This window comes from Drosophila suzukii, chromosome 3, assembly GCF_043229965.1.
Source record: "Drosophila suzukii chromosome 3, CBGP_Dsuzu_IsoJpt1.0, whole genome shotgun sequence".
Classification (NCBI taxonomy): Eukaryota; Metazoa; Arthropoda; class Insecta; order Diptera; family Drosophilidae; genus Drosophila; species Drosophila suzukii.
Window position 1 is genome coordinate 23,030,487 of NC_092082.1, and position 14,694 is coordinate 23,045,180.

At 38.8% G+C, this 14,694-nt stretch overlaps 4 protein-coding genes across 6 annotated transcripts in view; 2 read left to right on the forward strand and 2 right to left on the reverse strand.

Annotated features, from left to right (window-relative positions):
• Positions 1–7,470: 7,470 nt before the first annotated feature.
• MED11 (mediator complex subunit 11) lies at positions 7,471–8,190 on the forward strand. Its single transcript, XM_017082367.4, has 2 exons — positions 7,471–7,622; positions 7,675–8,190. Exons 1-2 carry the CDS (start codon positions 7,550–7,552, stop codon positions 8,118–8,120), a joined length of 519 nt encoding a protein of 172 aa, XP_016937856.2. The 5' UTR covers positions 7,471–7,549; the 3' UTR covers positions 8,121–8,190.
• Positions 8,191–8,193: 3 nt separating this feature from the next.
• Positions 8,194–10,012, reverse strand: Nufip (nuclear FMR1 interacting protein 1). Its single transcript, XM_065864476.2, has 3 exons — positions 9,785–10,012; positions 9,445–9,737; positions 8,194–9,385 (listed from the first exon to the last, which is right to left on the reverse strand). The coding sequence occupies exons 1-3, from the start codon at positions 9,974–9,976 to the stop codon at positions 8,242–8,244; spliced, it is 1,629 nt and encodes a 542-aa protein (XP_065720548.2). The 5' UTR covers positions 9,977–10,012; the 3' UTR covers positions 8,194–8,241.
• A 252-nt stretch (positions 10,013–10,264) lies between these two features.
• Atg3 (Autophagy-related protein 3) lies at positions 10,265–12,233 on the forward strand. The gene is made up of 4 exons (XM_017082507.4): positions 10,265–10,469; positions 10,953–11,088; positions 11,157–11,347; positions 11,536–12,233. The coding sequence occupies exons 1-4, from the start codon at positions 10,398–10,400 to the stop codon at positions 12,124–12,126; spliced, it is 990 nt and encodes a 329-aa protein (XP_016937996.4). The 5' UTR covers positions 10,265–10,397; the 3' UTR covers positions 12,127–12,233.
• An 8-nt stretch (positions 12,234–12,241) lies between these two features.
• The window catches only part of ftz-f1 (ftz transcription factor 1), a 52,000-nt gene continuing 49,547 nt past the window's right edge, over positions 12,242–14,694 (reverse strand). For all 3 annotated transcript variants that reach the window (XM_036816510.3, XM_036816508.3, XM_036816509.3), the window contains one exon: positions 12,242–14,647. In XM_036816510.3, the coding sequence (XP_036672405.3) occupies positions 14,498–14,647 (150 nt within the window). In that variant the 3' untranslated portion in view covers positions 12,242–14,497. The remainder of the gene's footprint in view (positions 14,648–14,694) is intronic.

The following is a 14,694-nucleotide window of genomic DNA, read 5'->3' on the forward strand; positions in this document are numbered from 1 at the left end:
ACCGACACTTTGCACCGGCCGCCCCACTTCCCGTGGCAACACCACCACCACGGTGGATCGGCCGATCCTCCGGTGGGAGCTGACAAGGGTGCTCGAGCGGGAGCGTGAGATGGCCCGCATCCTCCTGGTGGCCGGAGGGGGGCGCGGAGGCGACACTATAAAGGAATTCATGAGTCTTGCCATAGACAACCCAGTGAAGGTGGCTGGACTCCTGGACTCAATAAAGGTGCCCACCCCGGAGTCCCAGCAGTTACACGCAATCCAGCAGCAGCTACAGCAAATTCAGGGTCAGCTGAATTTACAAAATCAGTAATAAGCAAAGCAAAACAAACAAAATTTGTATTACCATTAACCAACCATTACCAAATGCAAATAAAAGAAAGTAAAATAAACGTTTTCTGAATTTTTTTAACTTAGTGTAAATGATGGGATAAAAAACATACGCATAATGGAAATTGATAAGGATAAAGTGTCGCAATAAAAAATGGACCCAGCGATGTGAGTACTAGACTTATTAATACAAAGCTATATATCAAATTATAAATAAATAAATTTAAAAAAAAAATATATATATATAAAAATAAAATATATCGGGGTGCTTGTTCCTGAAAACAACTCTTTGAAAAACTCATGCTTTCCGGAACACATAAATAGTTTAAAAAGATTACTACTACTACAACTACAACGACTACCTATACCAAAAAATGTATTTCAAGCCGTGTGATATAGAAAAAAGTCACAGTAACAGACTCTTCATTCAGAGCGAAATTTCAGTTTGTTGAGTTGAGGCCAACATTCCCTAAATTTGTAATCGACTTTCATACTATAAACACAACTTTTCGCAAAAATAATAAATACATTTTTTGTTTTAACACAATACATAGGACTTTTTCCAACTAATCCTTATTGACAAAATAGATAGAACTCTATGCAATTAGTTTCATAAATGTCTGTTATTCTACGTTTTCTTTCTTTCTTTAATGTTAATACTATAACTATAGTTAACGTAATGGACACTTCGCAGAATAAGAAAATAAAGTCGGGCACTAAAAATCTGAGGACGATGGGAACCTTTATAGAATTGACCGGAGAAGCTAATGGCCTAATGGCACTTCACCCAAAGACCCAAAGATGACAAATCCCTCGAATTTGGAGGAATACGACTGTAAAATAACTACAAAAATATCGATGGTAATGTTGAAAATATCGATGGTTGGGTCCCGGTAACCGCCATCGATATTTTTCAGAATAGCACGATAGTTTTAATGCCTATCACACAGAGGGGGTCTTCGCTTAGAGGTGTCAAAACATCGATGTATTGAGACATCGATGTTTTCGATGTTTTTCACCCAAAACATCGATGAAACATCGATGTTTTAAAAAATTAAAATTAAATTTTGGTAATTCTTAAATAGTCGGGCCGGAACGACCCGACTAATTAACAAAAATCCATATTTAGAGGGCGATGAATCATGAATTTTGGTGTAAAAATTATTTTGGGGACGCGCTTAGTTTAGCTAGGAGAAATTTTTAAAGTTTGACCAAATTGCACTTAAAAAACCGTTGGCGATCGCCGAAAACCAACAGCGGGCACGCACACAGACACACCACACACATAATTTTACGTTAATGTTAATGTTTTTGCTTTTTTCTTATTGTTTTTAATTTTTGTTTTTGTTGGTTTTGTTTTTAGTAATTTGCAATGATTTAAGTTGCATTTAACATGTGTGTTTTAAATAAACACCAATAACTGTAAGTGTGTCTTCACTTATACACAAAATATACATACATTTATGCTTATATGTGACAAGTTATAAATCATTTGAAATTTGCAACTCTTTAATGAATATTATGTAGCCCTGAAAAGGGTCGATTTGGTAAAGAGGCAAACTTTAAAAATAAAATAATTTTTACACCAAAATTCTTGATTCATCGCCCTCTAAATACGGATTTTTGTTAATTAGTCGGGTAATGTTCTATTACTGAAAAACAGCAAAGAGGCAAACTTTAAAAATAAAATAATTTTTACACCAAAATTCTTGATTCATCGCCCTCTAAATACGGATTTTTCTTAATTAGTCGGGTAATGTTCTATTACTGAAAAACAGCAGAAGAAGAACTTTAATATTATAATAGAAAAAATGAAAAAAAATCTGCTCTTTTACGTACCTTTCCTTTGCCTTTTTTCTTAATAGTGACGGCACAGAAACATCGATGGTTGAAAAAAAACATCGATGATTTAGAAAATTTCAAAAACATCGATGCATCGATGTTTTCATCGATGTTTTGACACCTCTATATCACACAGAGGGGGTTTTCACTTCAGCGACCAAATTCCTCTTAAGCGAGTAAGTCGCTACAAGTCGCAGTAGCGGAAAATGGGACCGAACAATGGCTGCCATTAAAAAAGGCAAGGATAAGCAAAATTGACCCCAAAGCGGAACTGGTCATGCTGAGGTTTTTTTTATTTCCAGACTCCATAAAACCAGTACACGTAGAGCAGAACGCACATGTACAAGTACTTTGATAACCTTGTTTAAATGTACATATGCAAGTAAACAGACAAATCACTTCATTTTGGAATCAGTCCGCACTTTATAAAGTTAATTAAATTGAAGTTCTAGAAATCGGTACTCTAATACAACTTAATTTAAACATTTTTTTTTAATGAAAAGAATTCGTTTACCGTGAGATTTCTTGTTTTATTTTCGTCCTGTTGATCTTCCAGAGTTTTAAAAAATTAAAAGTTACATGTTGTATTATTTACCCCTTACATAGCGAACATGAGGCTGTGCTTTTAGGTGGGATGCATCAATTTTTTTGGTGTGGAAAGCTGCTCCACATGGGCTAAAGATTTTGGTGGACTTCCGGTGGTGGTATATCGTTTTTTTATTGTGGTTTATCTAATAAAAGCATACTCCACATTGCAAACCAATTTCAGTGCTACAGATTAAGCCTATTCCTTTTCGTTGTCCGTATCGGTGGATTCCTGAAATTCAAGACAGTAAATTGTTGGGGCTGCCTTCCTTCTAGGTTTTCTCAGCGAGAACACTTCGATCGAGTTGTCTTCGTTACACGCCTGGCACGGTGTGGAGTCCTCCGTGCGCTTGATGGATAATGGGATCCGACCGACCTTCCATCTAGTTTTTTTGACCGGTTCTTCATCTGCATTTTTCATCGGAAATAATGGTGAAAGGCCTCAACCATTTGATCTCAGCTATGTCGACGTATCTGTTAAAAACGGCTCGCATTTTAAACGAGCCGCTAGTCGCTAAATCTACAAACTATTCTTGCCCCTTTAGTATCGTTACTCCACACTCTCTTTTGCATTTTAATTTTTTTCCTAAAAATTGTAGGCCTTGGTTGCTATCAATTCGTGTTCTTATATTCTGCTTTCATTAGTTACTCCAATTCGGCATACCGATTTTTTTTAATAAGTCCACTGGAAACACTAAGTAGCAGTGGAAATCAGTGGAATCGACATATTTCATATTCAATATGCGATGTAAACAGCTGGATGGGCGGATGCTACCTAAGAGGTCGGATCCTGGGTTGGAAGCAACACCATGTCAGAGATGCGACTCCAAGCTTCACTTTCCAGCCATTCCTGATATATTCGGAAACGCCAATTGAGACAGACTAGCACTCTTATTACTACTTCCAGGATTCTATCTTGAAATAGATTGGAAATGGCATCTTGAACTGGTCAATCACTTCGACCCGGTAGTGTGCAATCAGATTATTTCCACTGACCTCCAGCTCCTCGACCTCTCAGCTAGCTTCAATCAACTCCTCAATCTGCTGCTACAGGACAACGTCGATTATTCGGTTGAATTCGCGGCTCTTGTTCTCTTGCGACGGCAGATTAATGTAAAGATGGAAAACAGCCGTAATGACGGACCCAGCCACAAGAATCATTATCTGGATCATAGCGAAATTTAAGAAAAAAATTCGATCTTGGACTAAAAGAGCGCGCGAAGACGAAGGAACTGAAGCCTAAATTTCAGCAAGAAGCCAAACGCACTTGCATAATATGTTGAATTCAGCTGTAAGATAAAAGAGACTACTTCTTAGCCTTGTTGTGGTAATTTAAGGTGTCCCGCACAGACTTCCAGGCCAGCTTTGCAACTATTATTTAGGCATAATATATATATAATAAATAAATATTGTTGATGGACATTTCCACCAGAAATTTGTTATTTAAAAAATATTGATATATAATTTTTTATAAATATTAGTTTCTAAGTAGATGGATTCTTCACATAGAAACGTAATTTGTATATAATTTTATTAATTATACCAGTTACTGGTAGAGTAAAAGGGTATACTAGATTCGTCGAAAAGTAGAGGTAGAGGTAGAGAAGGAACGTTAATATGTGAAAAATTTGTAAACTCAATGCCACATTTACATCCAAGGGCAAAAAAAAACCCCTTGCCAAAACGCTAAAAAAATGTCTCAAGCGATAAAGTTCAAAGCCAAATTTAAAAAACTGTGCAAGTCAATCCTTATCTATTTTACAGTGACACTACGGAGAGCATAAAATTGCATTTAAATATTCAATCAGATTCGCTGAAACAAACAGTTCAATGGACTTCCGCAACGACAGATATTTTAAGAACTAACAAGAGAGAAAGCTATAGTCGATGCCATTGACTATCAAATTCCCGTAACTACACATGGTCAGATTTTAATAATTTTTAGGATGCAAACGGGTATTTTTTTTAGAAATAAAGTCTTATTTAGTTTTTTAGAAAATATTATAAAATTTGAGTACTAGACAGGTTTAAGCGTTATGAGCGAAATAAATGTCGAAATTAACTTTCGCTGCGCAAGAAGGTCAAAAATCTAAATGCCAAATCCCAATTTATTGGCTTTTGTAGTTTCCGAGTTCTCAGCGTTCATACGTACTCGGTAAGTGATCCTAAGCAAGTATATTTATCCTTTATAGGGTCGGAAACGCTTCCTTCCATCTGTTACAAACTTTCCGACGAATCTGGTATACCCTTTTACTCGACGAGTAACGGATATACCGATTTTTTTTAATAAGTCCACTTGAAACACAAAGTAGCAGTGGAATCAATGGATTTGGATCCATATTATTTTTTTTTTGCAGTCTTAACAATTTGGAATTCTCATTTTTTTACATTTTCATTTTTTCTCTTTTTTTGGCATTGAATCCACCAATGTTTTAGTCATTCAGTAACTCAGGTGACACATATGTTTCTTATTCTCTAAAACGCTCAATCTCAATAACTCTAAAAGTGTAATTTTTTAATTTATTTTCTTGGAATGTCCACGTTTCTTTTTTATTCTAAGCGCTAATTTGCTAATTGACTTTCTGCACGAGTCGCAGATTTTTGATCCAGACAATGCGGGAATCTTAGCGCTTAGTGCATTTGAAACATTGCGTTTATAGGCGATGTTTGTCGTACGCATGCTGAAAACTACTTCAGACGCCTTGGCTCTCATCCTAACTCCCTGGCGAAGAGGCTAATTTGGAGACCAACAAGAAGAAGACTGAAAAGAAACCACCCACATGACCTTCCATTAAGATATATTTAACACCTAGTCTAACTAAATATCAAATGAAAAGAATTAATGTGTAATTTTGTATACCAAAACTTTGTTATCCCCTATATTTACAACCTGCTCAAGCTGCCACATAGGTAGCAGTATACCTGTTAATCCTGAATAAATATACACTTTTACAAAAAAAAAAAAAAAAAAAAAAAAAGAAACATTGCAATGCCAACGTTTATGATTTCATTTATTGAATGGATTGATGCACCGGTTTTTGAAAATTCATTTCATTTTTCTATTGATCAGAATTTGAAATCACAATTAAAAACGATGGCGTGGATTTTACTTTTTAATGGTAGCCCACTTTCTTATTTTATCTCATTTTAATATTTGTCAATGATCCTACAAAAATGAGTTCTACCAGCGCAAGACAAGCAATAAAGATTTCCGATTTGTCCCAATCGGATATCTTACATTTTTTTGGGTCCCGTGCTGCTACGCAACATAAATTTTTGTGGGACGAACCTACAATATCTCAAAGCTAGTCGCGTCGTTTAAGTAGTGCGTAGAACGGTCGAAAACAGTTCGTTACAAAATAACTTAAAAACAAGGAAGAACGCTATAGTCGAGTACCTCGACTATCAGATACCCGTTACTCAAAGGGAAATGGAGATATGCAAGCAGCAAAGCGAGATTAAAATGCGCCACCTACCGGCGGTAGACAGATCTAAGCGTTATGGGCGTTAGAGTGGGCGTGGCAAATTTATTTTTGGATCAATCGATAGGTATTGACGACACCAATACATTTCAGTTAAAATTTTTTATCTAGCATGCAAATTGTGGGCGTCACAGGTTTTCGCGGTTTGTGGGCGTTTAAGTGGGCGTGGCTTTTGATGCTAGATAGAAAATTTTAACTGAAATGTATTGTTCTCATCAATACCTATCGATTGACCCAAAAAAAAGTTTGCCACGCCCACAAACAAATCTGTGACGCCCACAATTTTCATGCTAGATAAAAAATTTTAACTGAAATGTATTGTTCTCATCAATACCAATACCTATCGATTGGTTCAAAAAAAAGTTTGCCACGCCCACTTTACCGCCCGCAAACCGCGAAAACCTGTGACGCCCACAATTTTCATGCTAGATAAACAAATTTAACTGAAATGTATTAGTCTCGTCAATACCTATCGATTGGTCCAAAAAAAAATTTGCCACGCTCACCATAACGCTTAAATCTGTATACCGCCGGTAGGTGGCGCTTTTTAATCTCGCTTTGCTACTTGCATATCTCTATTTAGCTGAGTAACGGGTATCTGATAGTCGAGGTACTCGACTATAGCGTTCTTCCTTGTTGATTATAAACTGTTTGAATTAATTCTGGGGAAATCAGGAGGTCCCACGACAATATTTTTAGGGTTTAACACGGATTCGAACATTACAGTAATTTTTTATAAAAATTTAAAATGCCAGGTTGGCAAAAATAATAAGGAATATTTTTTTTTACACCATGTAATTTAAAGTTATACATAAACTTAACAAAAAAACGGCAAATCCTATATAAATGGTATAATATTGTGATGAAAATATGAAACCGTTTTGAGACCATAAAGAAAATCTCGATACGTTTCACAACGAATCACTCATTTGATTCTTGTTCTCTAAATCGCTCAATTTTAAAAACTCAAAAAGTTAAATTTTTAAAATTTTTTTTCATGGATTGTCTACGTGTTCTTTGTACTCTAAATTCTAAAGGGTGGACAAACCGTAAAGCACTTGATATTCCTAATTTTTTAAACTGGACGTGGACAAACGTTGAAAAAACGATTTCCGGTTTTAGATTTCAATAATTTTATTTTACTCAACAGCCTCAGCCACTAACGGAATAACCTATGCGATACCTAACGAAAAATCCCAAAAATACCGAATATGTCGTTGTTATAAGGCTCCGAACCATCGGTAGCATATTGGCATCGATAGTTGTACCATCTCTAATTACTTTGTTTACATGCAAAACTGCGAAAGAAAATGAATCCGCTGGACAAAATACACGCTCTGGATGAGATCGAAAAGGAGATAATCTTGTGCATGCAGAGTGCGGGTGAGTGAGTAGGATATTTTCACCAAAGAAGACTGACATGGGTGTTTTACAGGACAAGCCTTGCAGGAGTTGGGCAAGGAAAAGTCGTCGCAGAAAAATGCCGAGACTCAATCGCAGCAGTTCCTCAAGAGCCTGTCCAGCGTGGAATCGAAGCTATCCGAGCAAATCAACTACTTGACCCAGGTGTCGACCGGTCAGCCGCACGAGGGTTCCGGCTATGCGTCCGCCAAGGTGCTCCAAATGGCCTGGCACCGCATACAGCATGCCAGGTCCAGGGTTCGGGAACTGGAAGAAACGAAGGCCAAGCATTCACATGCTGCCCGGCAGCAACTAAAACGTCAACAGGAACATGCCGCGGCCCAACAACAGCAGCAGCAACAACAACAGCAGCAACAACAGATGCAACAGGCTGCACAGCAGCAACAACCGGCAGGAGGCGGCAACGCCGGTGGAGGAGATCATCCCATGGGCAGCGACTCCTCCATGTCCACCAACTAATCTAGGGATAAGGGTAAAGGTTTCCATTTTTTAAATTGAATATAAAACATTTTCCAGTCGATCCGCATAATAGTTTGGGCTAAATCTCTAAACTTTATTCACTTATTTTAGTAGCTAATAGTTATAATGCATCCGGTGATGTATACACGGATTTATCACAAATGGGATCCAGCTTCTCTTCATCTTTATCGCAAGCTGAAACTAGGATTTCTTTCCCTTTAGTTTGTCCAATGCCAAAGAAATTCCTTTCGCACACGTGTCTCACGCACTGCAGTAGAACATTCCGTTCATGTCGAATTTCCGATTCCAGAAGTTTGGATAACATGGTGTTCTGCTGGGTTTGCTTGCGAGCCTTCTTGTAGTTTAAGCCATAAATTCGCTTTGGAGCAGCTCGTTTGGGTGCAGTTTTGGGCTTACACTCCTTTGGTTCAGCCTTAGGAGGAGTTGCTTCCCGTATGGTTTCCGTTGTTCGCTGGAAGGGCTCTTCATCTGGAGCTTCGTCAGAGGAGCCAGCATCTTCCCTGGTAACAGAAAGTGATTCTAAGATGGAAGAAGATACTGGATTACAGCGCTCTTCTATGGAGGTGTCGTCCAGGGGGGACTTTTCGATATTTTGTACTGGGTCGTCACATGTGTGCACTTCCTTATTTGAATCGTCTTGACAAACCACAGCGCCTAAAACTTCTATGGCAACATTGGACTCTAACTTGTGTGTCAGTTCATCATGACCAGAACCCTCTTCCGTGCGCTCGGGAGGTTCAGTTTGTGCAACTGGTATATCATTTTCTTCCTTATTCTGATTCTGATCCTCACACTCTGGCTCACTTTCCTCTTCACTATCTGACCCATACATTCCAAGCAGGCCAAACAAAGCATTGTTCTTCTGTTGAACTTTAGGCTTCACGTGCTGGTAGTCTTTCATTGATCCTGTTCCACGGAATTTGCCATTTTCTGTGAAGCTCAAGTTGGGATGCTCACCTTTTTGATCGGACTTAATTTCTTCAGTTGCCTTTTTTACTTCTTTAGTTTTCTTTGATTTATCACTAATTTTGTTTGTACTTCCTTCAGGCTTCTTCTTTTCCTTAACTCCCCTTTTCCTTTTGTTTTTGGGATCGAAGCGCTCCTTGTGATCTCCTTTGGGTCGCGTCCTCTGGCGATCTTCCCGATTTCCAAAGCGCGACTTAGAGGCCTCCAGACGCTCTCCTCGCTTTAATCTCTGCTCCTTTGCCAATCTGGCCAGCTCAACGTTCGTCGCAGTGGGAAATCTAAGATGTGTATGGGTGATTAAAGGGTTAAATAGAAATAAAGTACTAAGTCCACGAACCTTTTCCTCCTTTCTGCCCTCCAAGCAGCCAATTCCTCCTCCGTCCACACCTTCTTGACCTTTTTGTAAGCACCAGTGATGTGATTGGCTTCAATATGGCGTTCCAGTATATTGTGCAGGGCAGCAAAGTCGCAGTCGTCAGCGGGACAGGACTCATGCTGCTCCATATGACGCCTCATGTCCTGGGCATTGGCCAACTCCATGCCACACGTGTGGCAGAACTCCGGGCGCGGAGGAGAGTGGTAGATCGGTGGGGTCTCCGGCACACTGACTGCACTGCTCTGCGCTATAAACTAAGGATTAGGGGGTAATATTGCCAGTTAAAGATAAGATAACTCACGTTTTCCTGGGCGAGATACTTGGCAGGCACTGTTGATCCTCGTGCGCCGTACATGGGCGGCGGTTGCTTGGCCCTCGGCAGCAGGGTCATCCCACTGGGGGTCAAGTACAGGTGGTTGGCCTTGCTGGCTCCATTGGGCTTGTCGAATTTAGGGGACGGTAAGACGAATTTCGGCTGTACCTTTTCCTCCATCTCGTCGCGTTAAAAACGTTAAAAGCAATGTGCGCAAATCTGACCAGTGTGACCTGAGCTGCTGAATATACCAAAAAAAAGATACTGAAAAAGGTTTTCATTAGTATAATATGATTTATCCGGGGTCCTATACATTTTTCGTAATTTTTATAAATTTTTTAATAGCTTATTTTTTTTTTCAAAAGTTAAAAGTAAGTATTTTTATTTATAAAAAAATACCGTAGTCCACAAAATACCGTTCTCAAACCTATCGATAAGCCCACCCACATTGACCTAGTGTGACCGCACTGCACTGTTGTTGTCGCGACTCGCGAGACAAAAACAATTAGCTGGGAAGTGCAAGTCAATTGAGAGAGCAGCGTAATTGTGTTTATTAAGTTTAAGCGTTTAGATTAGTGCGAATACTCAGCGGGGCAACAAGATGCAAAGTGTTCTCAACACCGTCAAAGGCACGGCACTCAATGTGGCCGAGTATCTAACGCCCGTTTTAAAGGTAAAAAGTGCCAAATAGACGAAAAACTGGCAATCAAAACGATCAAATATGTATAAAAATACGAATGAAATAGGGGTGTATATATGGAGAGCAGCTTCGTGACAAAGAAATCTAGAAAAGATAAGGGTTTCCTACGCTCAACTATTGATTCCCCCATATTCCACGACCTCCCCTGGTGGCCATAAAACTGGATTGACCGCCAGACTGTCTCCAAACTAATTGCACAGGGGTGTCCCAAATTGTACTTACCATTTTCGTCTCGTTTATTTTGAGAAATTCTACGGTTTTGCCGAATTTTAAGAGCTACTGTTGTAAGGAGTAAATGCTTTCAGAACTTAACTTAGAGGTTTTAAGAATACCAATTTATGTATATGTATACCAAAAATATGCAAACACCTCTTAAGGCTTAAAAAATCGTTGAAGGTGCTAAGATACTTCTGGGACACCCGCATTAATAATTCTGTATACATCCCTCCCTTGCAGGAATCCAAATTCCGCGAGACGGGCGTTCTTACTCCGGAGGAGTTCGTAGCCGCCGGAGATCACTTGGTGCACCACTGTCCCACCTGGCAGTGGGCCGCCGGCGATGAGACCAAAACAAAACCCTACCTACCCAAGGGTAAGTACTGCGATTTGCCATTAATCACTGGCCAATTTATTCATTAAAATCATTTGGGCCCCACTTAGATAAGCAATTCCTGATAACGCGCAATGTGCCGTGCTATCGCCGCTGCAAGCAGATGGAGTACGTCGGCGAGGAGACGTTGGTGGAGGAGGAGTCCGGCGATGGAGGGTGGGTCGAGACCCACCAGCTGAACGACGACGGCACTACCCAGCTGGAGGACAAGATCTGCGAATTGACAATGGAGGAGACAAAGGTGAGGACAGGTCGAAGAGCTCTGAAATTACCCAAAGGGTATTTTAGAAATGATAATTACAATACAGTCGAGGATCTCGAACGATTGGAGATATCTGAAACAGTCTCCACCTGTAACGCCCCCAATATATACCTATTTCTTACCGAAATCTTTATCTTTATCTTATCAAGAATTTCCTGCTCTTACAGGATGAAATGCACACTCCAGATAGCGACAAATCAGCCCCGGGAGCTGGAGGCGAGGCCGAAGATGAGGACGATGACGAGGCCATTGACATGGACGATTTCGAGGAGAGCGGCATGCTGGAGCTCGTCGACCCGGCGGTGGCGACCACCACTCGCAAACCGGAGACGGACGACAAGGCCAGCCCAGTGGCAGCCGCTTCTGGGGCGGAGGCCAGCGGTGACTCAGTGCTCCACACGCGCACCTACGACCTGCACATCAGCTATGACAAGTACTATCAGACGCCGCGCCTTTGGGTGGTGGGATATGATGAGCAGCGCAAGCCACTGACCGTGGAGCAGATGTACGAGGATGTCTCGCAGGATCACGCCAAGAAAACGGTCACCATGGAGTCGCACCCGCACCTGCCAGGACCCAACATGGCCTCGGTGCACCCATGCCGGCACGCCGATATTATGAAGAAGATTATCCAGACGGTCGAGGAGGGCGGCGGTCAGCTGGGAGTGCATTTATACTTGATCATATTCCTGAAATTCGTTCAGACCGTCATACCAACCATCGAGTACGACTTTACGCAGAACTTTAACATGTCTTAAGACCCGCCATGCTTTTCAATATTGACGCAATACAATTTTACTCATTAAACGCAAGTTTGTGAACCAATAATCGAATAAAGATTTGGGCAAACAGCTAAAAACATGGACACCCGACTCGTTTTTATAATTACTTTTTATTTCACTTTGCTTTTGTTGTTGTTGGTTGCATGTTTGAAACATCTCTGAGATGAAATTGTATGTTAACATAATAATAAAGCATATTAAATCAATTGATCAAATATGCATTGTAGTTTTAGGTAGTTTTGTTTCTAGTTAAATGATTTTTTTTTGCATTTTTAACAGTTTTTCAAACTTAAAATGTGTGTGTTGCTTGCATTTATATTAATCATTTAATGTATAACTGTTAGATCCTTTTTTTAATTTTTATGGGTTTATAGTATATATATAGATTTTCTTAATAGTTAAAATCACTTTTCATTTGCAATAACAGGTTCACATCGTAATCAATTTTACAATAAACATACCTAACGCCATTCATACCTGAATAAACATTTATATATTTGTATGTGTATATCGATCCCTCCTTTTCTTCCCCTCTATTAACGTGTTTTCAACAACATGCCGCCAGCGTTACGTTAGACGTCAACATTTCTTGCCCTTTACTTATCTTTAAATATAACTGATCCACTATCTTGTCAACTTTTACATTAATTACCCATATTTTTGTTTTCTTTTTTACATTTTATAATACATACAGAAGTTATACATACCAACTAGAGACCTAAATATATAATATAAACCTATATAGATGTGTCGTCGTGCTTCGTTTCTGTATTTTTGCCCCTACAATCTTGCATCTGCCAGAATTTTCTACCATTTTCATGCCATTTCTGCTACCTTCAATTTTTATACATCTTTTAACGACTTTTGTTTTATTTTATGCACGCTGCCTTTAAATTTGAAATGTGTGGTGTAGTTTGTTTCTGTTTACTGAATCTGGAGTTTATATTTGTTTAATTTTATAAGGTACGTTTTGTTTAAGCGCAATGCCTAGGCAGGAATTAAGGCAATGATTAGGTTCACACGACATGAAGAACATATTTTGGGAACACCAAAAATACTCGAGTAACCAAATTACAGCTTAAAAAATTAAAGGATGAATGCCAGGTAACTTAATATTCGAATTGAAAGTTAATCCATTTTCATTAAATATAGTTTATTTGGTTTGTTTATTTCGATTTTTGATTTTTACAATATTCTTTTTTTCTACAATTCGATTTCTTTTCCGTCTCATTGCCCAAATTCATGACTAAGCATCTTTTACTTTTAGTTTTAAAGGTTTATATAGCTTATTTGTTTATTTTTTATAATTGGTTTTTACCCTTTAGCTGAGTTATAATTTTCCTTGCACAAAATATATTTTGTATTTTAATTATAAGCTTTACACTTTCTGGTTGCTGACATTGAAACAATTACATCTTGGTTGAAATTTACAAATAGTTGAAACTGCTAAATTTAAATATATATGTAAGTATATATTTACTGTATAGTTTTTAACTCGATCTTTATTAATTTATATAATTTCTTGCTCTTCATTATCTTGTTGTAGGTAGTTGTTTGCATTGTTTTCTTACACTTAGATGAAATTACAATTATAATATACACATACATTCATACCGTGAACACCTAAATTTGCTTTGTTTTCATTTTCTTTGTATGGATTTTCCGTTTTTTTGTTGCCATTAGATTAGACGCAAATACTATGCAAGACACTTGGCGCAAAAAATAAAATAATCGATCTGCTAGTGGAACAGAAATAATTTGAAAACTATGGTAAAACCAAATTCTAATTAAAAAGTTGTAGGACGCTTAAACATACGCCAATTTACATAAAAATATATATATATAGATTTGTATCCATAAGTATCGTATTCATATAGGTATATAAAAATAAAATTTCTCATGCTTCTTTTGTTTTCTTCGTTTGTAATGCCTAAAGAAAGTGGGGTTCTGGTTCTCCTTGCCTTATTAAAATTTATATCCATACATCTACATTTATACGTTTAGGTTGTGTTTTAAAAAATTGCTTTATCAGGGGACTACAAATAAAACACGAATTAATTTAAGACAAATTAATTAATTAGTTAAACGTAAACTAGGCCTAACCGTAAACGTAATAATAATTAACATTGAATCAACAAATGTGTGCATGTGTGTGTGTATAGGTGTGATAGTTGGTGGTGTTGGTGGTAGTAGTGATGATGCATTCCCATATTCATAATACGGAATTCTGTATCCTCCGCTCGTCGCCTTCCATATCCCGGCTGCCGTGGGGACTCGTGGCGGGACCCCGCCTTGTTATTTACATCTCATAAATGATTAAGTATTCCGTGTCACGCTCCCCCGGCCTCTACACCTTGCGCTTGGCGTGCAGCATCTCCATGAGCAGCGTCTGGGTGGGCGCACTGCCGGCGCAGTGCTTGGTGTACAGGTGCTCCTCGCCGCGGGCGGCCATGGCATGGATTTCCGGTAAGATGTTTACCAGCCTACTGAACTTGTCCTGCAAGAATCCAAAAAGAAGAAGTCTTAGTTTCTTATAAAGCCAGG